At 45.1% G+C, this 7,500-nt stretch overlaps 1 protein-coding gene and 1 long non-coding RNA gene across 2 annotated transcripts in view; one reads left to right on the forward strand and one right to left on the reverse strand.

Annotated features, from left to right (window-relative positions):
* The window catches only part of LOC116041822 (drebrin-like protein B), a 14,492-nt gene that overhangs the window by 3,926 nt on the left and 3,066 nt on the right, over nt 1-7,500 (reverse strand). Inside the window, exons 5-11 of the mRNA XM_031287877.2 lie at nt 6,823-6,969; nt 6,626-6,703; nt 6,388-6,539; nt 5,440-5,494; nt 3,750-3,815; nt 3,477-3,579; nt 597-881 (exon numbers count right to left, since the gene is read on the reverse strand). Of these exons, the coding sequence (XP_031143737.1) occupies nt 597-881; nt 3,477-3,579; nt 3,750-3,815; nt 5,440-5,494; nt 6,388-6,539; nt 6,626-6,703; nt 6,823-6,969 (886 nt within the window). The remainder of the gene's footprint in view (nt 1-596; nt 882-3,476; nt 3,580-3,749; nt 3,816-5,439; nt 5,495-6,387; nt 6,540-6,625; nt 6,704-6,822; nt 6,970-7,500) is intronic.
* Nucleotides 7,041-7,500, forward strand: part of LOC116041907 — a 12,838-nt gene continuing 12,378 nt past the window's right edge. The window contains exon 1 of the long non-coding RNA XR_004103050.2: nt 7,041-7,050. This is a non-coding gene — a long non-coding RNA (uncharacterized LOC116041907). The remainder of the gene's footprint in view (nt 7,051-7,500) is intronic.

Consider the following 7,500-nt stretch of genomic DNA (forward strand, 5'->3'; position numbering starts at 1 on the left):
CCACAGCCGGACCGCAGCCGGACCGCAGCTAGACCGCAGCCGGACTACAGCTGGAGCACAGCTGGAGCACAGCTGGATCACAGCTGGACCACAGCCGGACTACAGCCGGACCACAGCTGGACCACAGCCGGACCACAGCCGGACCACAGCTGGACTACAGCTGGACCACAGCCGGACCACAGCTGGACTACAGCCGGACCCCAGCCGGACCACAGCTGGACTACAGCCGGACCACAGCCGGACCACAGCTGGAGCCGGTGAGTATTTAGGCAGAGCTGGCCCCAAACAATTTGGTTTTGGTCGCTTTCTTTGCCGTTTTTTGCCACTCTTATTTTTTACCGTTTTTGTTGCTTTTCCGACATTTTTGTTGTTGTTTTTTTTTTTTTACATTTTGTACACTTTTTTCAAGGTTTTTGTCGCTTTTGTCTACATTTTTGTGTGTTTCTTCATTTGGACTGCCAGCATGCCTAGCATTATATCTATACTGCGTATGCCTCAGGTCAGATGGGCCCTGTGTTTAATGAAACACGAGGAAGTAAATGACATCTACATTAAATCTCCTGACAGCCCAAAACAAGAGTTGTTGAGTGTCTGACCTGCAGTTTGAAACGGCGAGCCTGTTGTCTCCAGGGGTTTTGGGAGGACAGAAGACAGGCGGTGCACGGAGTAGGCCGGGACCACAGCCGGAGCCGGTGAGTGAGACAGCACAGGTGAGACAGGAGAGACAGGTGAGACAGGTGAGACAGGTGAGACAGGTGAGACAGGAGACAGGCGGTGCACGGAGTAGGCCGAGGCCACAGCCGGAGCCGCTGGAAGCTGAGGCTGCAGCGGAGTTTCTCTCTCAAAGGATTTCTGAGAAATAAACGGACTCTGCAGCTTCCCTGAGACACAGAGGGGAAAACATGAACACCGTTAACCACTTCATTTCACACCTTTCAACAGTTTCGGCACGCCTCACCAGGTTTATTCACTAGGGTTAGGGTTCGCTCATGATTTCCCGAATCGATTTGAGTCCGATACACGAGGGCCCGATTCCATTCCATTTCTGATTGGACAACAATTTCAGTTACGGTACCAGTTTAGCTCGGGTATAAGAGACAGGATAAACACACTGTAGACTACAGCCAGAGAGTAGAGTGACCATAACACAGATATACAACTATAAACCATGACAAAAAAGCCCTCTGTCTCGGACAAATTGACAGTTAAAAAGGTAAGCATCATGCGGCGACGGCAAGTTTAGACACCAAAATGACTGAGATTGGAAAATAGATTGTGTGCATGACACATCGGTCCCCTTAAGTAGTAAACTCCCAGGACATGAACACCTGTTTCCTGGTGAAAGTCTTGTGTTTTCTCCTTAACTTCTTCAGGACATGATCACCTGTTTCCTGGGTGAAAGTCTTGTGTTTTCTCCTTAACTTCTTCAGGACATGAACACCTGTTTCCTGGATGAAAGTCTTGTGTTTTCTCCTTAACTTCTTCAGGACATGAACACCTGTTTCCTGGGTGAAAGTCTTGTGTTTTCTCCTTAACTTCTTCAGGACATGATCACCTGTTTCCTGGATGAAAGTCTTGTGTTTTCTCCTTAACTTCTTCAGGACATGAACACCTGTTTCCTGGTGAAAGTCTTGTGTTTTCTCCTTAACTTCTTCAGGACATGAACACCTGTTTCCTGGATGAAAGTCTTGTGTTTTCTCCTTAACTTCTTCAGGACATGAACACCTGTTTCCTGGATGAAAGTCTTGTGTTTTCTCCTTAACTTCTTCAGGACATGAACACCTGTTTCCTGGTGAAAGTCTTGTGTTTTCTCCTTAACTTCTTCAGGACATGAACACCTGTTTCCTGGGTGAAAGTCTTGTGTTTTCTCCTTAACTTCTTCAGGACATGAACACCTGTTTCCTGGGTGAAAGTCTTGTGTTTTCTCCTTAACTTCTTCAGGACATGAACACCTGTTTCCTGGGTGAAAGTCTTGTGTTTTCTCCTTAACTTCTTCAGGACATGAACACCTGTTTCCTGGTGAAAGTCTTGTGTTTTCTCCTTAACTTCTTCAGGACATGAACACCTGTTTCCTGGTGAAAGTCTTGTGTTTTCTCCTTAACTTCTTCAGGACATGAACACCTGTTTCCTGGGTGAAAGTCTTGTGTTTTCTCCTTAACTTAGAATTCTGACTTGGCTTCGTTCATGTTCACGGGTATTTTTGTAAACAGGGTTAAGTAGGGTTACTTTAACCCAAACCACAATGTTTTCTAGACTTGACTAAGTAGTTTTTGTGTCTAAACCAAACCAAACTGCAACCGTTTCACAACATTAACTTCTCTAATTCTAAATTTTTCACATGTGGCCATAATCCTCTTCCGTAGCTATCTGTGTCACTCAAGCAAAGATCGATTTTATTTGGGTCTGGCATTGTGGCATCTAGTCCACACAGCATTCCTGGATGGGAGAAAAATGTGCTCTGGTTTATTGGCATTTCTTCAACCCAATCACAATTGCCGGTCGGTGCCACGGTGCCTCTGCAAAATAGCCTCTGGAAGGAACTTGTTTTGGTGGAATGTGTGGACCTTCCAAAGTTGTTTTAGTCGTGCAACAGAAAACTCAGATTGGACAGATAGTCTAGCTAGCTAACTATACTCTATACTCATGGTACCTCGCACAATTGATTATGTATCTTTATGGCATACTGTTTTTCCCTTCCCTGCTCTACCTGTAATGGCGCTTTTCCATTACATGGTACCAGCTCGACTGAACAAACCAGCTGTTTTTAAACAGTTTAGCCAGCTGTGTTTTTTTTTGCTGCCTCCAGCTTCTTTAGAAACTAAATGTGTCTTCTGGCAACAACACACCTTCGACGTTCTGTGTGTGTGTCGCGTTAGGTCACAGTAGTTTACTGCGGCGCCGCTTGTTTACAGTTCTGTGGAGGCTCCGGCAGAGCTTTCACCGTAGCCTAACTACACACACACATGGCCGGCTCCACGCACACACCAGCGCACAAGTATAAACATCAGGCCACTTTTACACAGGCTACACAGGCTACGGAGAAAGCTCTGCGTGGAGCCTCCACAGAACTGTAAAACAAGCTCAAGTGGCCTGATGTTTATACTTGTGCTCTGGTGTGTGCATCGATACGGCATAACGACAAGCCACGCTGAGGCGGGACTAAAATCTGCAACGGAAAACGGACGCACAGTGTGTCGAGTCGAGGCGAGTAGAGTCGAGGCGAGTCAAGCAGGTACCATGTAATGGAAAAACGCCATAAAGCACTTTGGGTCAACTATTGTTCGTTTAAATGTGCTATATAAATAAAATGACTTGACTAGCTGTCTGGATTTACCAGAGGAGCAGTTAACCACACAGAACACCAACACAAAGACAGAGGAAGGGGACGGACATCCGGCACAACCTGAACAATCCTGGAAGTGGAACGTGGTCGATATAGACTACTTTAACCCAGCCCTGTTATAGTTTCTGTTTACCAGGTGTGGGAGACGGCCTGTCGTTGGACTCAAAGCTCTGCTCCCTCTGCTTGAATACGTCTCTGGGATTAAAGGACCTCTGGGAAATCAGCGATCTGGCCTCCTGTGAATGGCAGCGACAGTTATGTCATGACATGTTATGTGTTATGACAGAGATGTCACAGCAATGTAGGATTTCACCTCCATAAAGTAACGGGACACTCTTTAAAAAAGAGAAGGGTCTGTTCTTAGATATAGAACTATATCTATGGGTCTGTTACTCAATCGACTCACATTAGCTTTCTGCACAGACGCAGCAGAGTTGATGCCCAACTTCCTGTTTCCATTTTCCTGCTGATTCTAAAACACAAAAACATGTCATTTGCAGATCGTTTTCGTTTGAGTATCTTACAGACAGACGCTCTAAAACAGGATAATTCTGACTTATTACAATTTATATTCAGTCATACGTCTCTTTTAACCCTCAGAACAACAACGCCGTTCGGCTCGCTGTGTTTCTCGATCCGTCAGATGTCTTTTTTAGTGATGAACCCAGATCTCTTATTCCCTAAAACTTGTTACGGTGAGTAAGGTCAAGGTTGAATTACGTTTTTTGAGTTTTACGGACCTTAGTCTGAGATGCAACGACACCTGTGACGTCCCATTACCCCCAATTTCCACCAACTGCGGAACGGCTGCGGAGTCATTAGGTTTCCATTAAAGTCAACGTGTGTATTTTTACTGACTGCAGAACGGCTGCGTCCCGACTGCGTCCCAACTCTGACGGCCCTCCTGAGCAGATACGCAGAGCTTCTATTTTTCCCGGATGCCGGAGAGCTCCGCAGCAATTCAGCACAGGGCACATAGTGCGGGACAGGAAGTCGAGCACAGAAACAAAATAAAACATCCGGTTCATTTTCAAAATAAAATACACCGTGCTCACGGCGGATCATATTTCCCTGCACTACACCTCGAAAACGTCATAATGGGTGGAGACAAACTGTTGTTGGTTTTGTGGTTCTATTTATAGAAACTACATCCTGTTATATCGTACGATCATACGTGAATTCACGAGATCTCGTGGGTCCTCGTGACTTCAGCTGTCAGTCATGGCCGCAGCCGTTCTGCAACAAATCCAGACCTGGTGGGTATTGACGGGCAGCGGAGCATGGAACCGGTCAGCAGCCGTTCCGCAGTTGGTGGAAATTGCGGGTTAAGTCCTTATTTTAGTTCTGTCAGGTCCATTAAGTCAAGAAAACATGACAATAAAAATGATTTAGGACATTTTTATTGAATAAATTGCAATTCAAGTTGATAAATTCTGAATTAAATTTGGCGGTATGGCTCTGTTCAGGGAGTCCTCTGAACTTTCATGAGCACCATGAAATAGCAGAGAGTCAGAGGACAGCAGCAGCATTAGGGAACGCTCACACAGTTTAGGACTAGGAGAGCTGAACTATTCCCCCATATGAACAGAGCAGCAACGATGACATAAAAGCAAATGCCATGTTATACACGACAAGGAGGAGCTGGGGAGGTGGCGGGCTGCAGAGAAGCGCGCAGCAAGTTAGGAGCAAACTGAATCTGGTTTAAATAGGGCGCCCTGTTTGAGCGTAGCCATTAAGCAGCAAGGGGAGTTGACCAGCTGATGCGCTGATGCAGATCAGCTGATGCAGATCAGCTGATGAGACAGTGTTGTTGGCCAATAGCATTAGCAGCGTCTTGACTACTTGGTCTGCCAGAACTGACGCTGACGCTCAATTAGTTTTACGTGACTCATTTAAAGACAATCCCTGACGTTTTACTAACCCTTACTAAGTATTTTTGTTGCCTAAACTTTGGTCACATGATTAAAGTTCCTTGAGCCATTTGGGTCACATTTAAAAACGCCCACCGCGCGGCAGTAAATTAAACGGTCATATACAGTATGTCGTTTAGCTAATATGTCGTTTGTGATTGACGTTATGTTGCTCTGTTGAATCACCTGTCGCTGCTGCTCTCTCTCTCGTTCCTCTTCTTCTTTCTGCTTCTGAAGAATCCTTACAAACACAGAAAGCACTAATCAATGGCTGCGAGTCTTTGAATCTTTGTTTCTGCATGTTGCTGTTAATCTGTAGCTAAGTTTCCATCCACGTGTCAATCAAGTTATCTGAAGTTCGGTAAATAAAGCTGGTGAAAGTGTGTTTCCATCCAACGGCTTTAAAGTGAATAAAAACCTGTTGCGTAATGACGTCATGTGCTGTTTTGCGGTCATATTGGTATATCGAATTGATTTGAGGCATTTTAAGGTGTTTCCGTTCATTTTCGCACTGAATCGCACAACATTCAAGCTAACATTTGCGAACAAAGTTTTGCTAGACAAAATGGATCGCGCCATCTACCAACAAATGATCAATACTGCACCAGTTGTAATAGAGCTTATGTGCCAGCTGATAGCAACATATCACGCTATAATACGGAAACGACAACGCTATCAACACGTTGCTATGATGATGCAGATGCACGTAAATGCCCGACGACAGCGGAGGCGGCCTGTGGTGTGGGAACGACAGCGTTATATTTTGCTCGTAAATTAAATTCAAAAAGTCTCTCGTCTCCTCGTTCGTCCACTTCCATCTGTCTTCGTTGACGCCCGCCGTGTGTGCAAACAGAGCGGGAATACTGGGCGGAAATGAACTAAAACCATTAAATGACCTAAAACTTAATCACAATCCATTATTTATTCGGCAAATAACGTTTCCGTCAGCGTTTATCGCACAAGCCGTATATCGATCAAGAGAAAATCCAATGAGAACGAACGTATTTCCTTTGAGTCGATATTCGTGAAATTCAATCGAATTTTACTGTTTCCATAAGGCATTTTTCATTCGATATCACTTAATTCGGATAAAAACGTGTGGATGGAAACATAGCTTGTGTCCTCCTCACTCACTTCTCCTTCTCGATCTGCTGAGCTCTCTCTTTTGTTTTCCTGTCCCGCTCCGCCGCCTGCTTCTTGTCCATCTCCCTCCTCTCCTTCTCCAACATCTCTCTCTCCAGCTCCGCTCGCTTGTTCTCCTCCCGTAGACGCACTTCTTCATCCCTCTGAAGCAGAGAGTCGTGTTACTTTTAAATCACAAAAAAACTACAGGTCATACACTCAGGTACTCCGGATGAATGTGAAGAGAAACCTGAGTTTGGACCCAAAAGTCGTCTTTTTTGGTTTGTTGAATTTCCTCCACGGCGTTGGTTTTCCGATACACAGATCCCTGTTATATCAGAGGAGAAGTTAATTAAGTTAGTTGTAAATTATGCTAAAACACATACGTTTTTTTAGTTTCATCAAAGAAACGTAAATAAGAAACATGCATTGCGTGTTTTTTCTCACCACAGGTCCTCTGGGAGCGTCTCTGTATTGTGTTTCTGTCTGTTTGTGGAAGTTAAAGCTGGCTCCGGACGCTTTGGCCACTTTCTCCAGGATGACCTCCGGTTCTGCGTCTTCATCTCCGCGGGCGTTTATAGTGACATGGGCTCCCTATGGTTACACACAAGCCAATCAGACTGACCCTGCAACTTCATGTTTAGAGTGTTAAAAACAGAAAACTATTTTTAAGCGGTGTTTTGACACAAAAATGATCTCCGTCCACTAGTATTCTAGTCAAGACCAACTAAATCAAGACCGAGACTTTGAAGAGTTGAGACGGAGACAAAACCGAGACTTTGAGGGGTTGAGACCGAGACTTTGAAGAGTTGAGACGGAGACAAAACCGAGACTTTGAAGAGTTGAGACCGAGACAAGACCGAGACTTTGAGGAGTTGAGACCGAGACTTTGAGGAGTTGAGACCGAGACAAGACCAAGACTTTGAGGGCTTAAGACAGAGTTAAGACCAAGACTTTGAGGGGTTGAGACCGAGACTTTGAGGGGTTGAGACAGAGACTTTGAAGAGTTGAGACCGAGACAAGACTGAGACTTTGAGGGCTTAAGACAGAGTTAAGACCAAGACTTTGAGGGGTTGAGACCGAGACAAGACTGAGACTTTGAGGGCATAAGACCGAGTTAAGACC

The sequence above is a fragment of the Sander lucioperca genome, chromosome 14 (assembly GCF_008315115.2).
Source record: "Sander lucioperca isolate FBNREF2018 chromosome 14, SLUC_FBN_1.2, whole genome shotgun sequence".
Lineage (NCBI taxonomy): Eukaryota > Metazoa > Chordata > Actinopteri > Perciformes > Percidae > Sander > Sander lucioperca.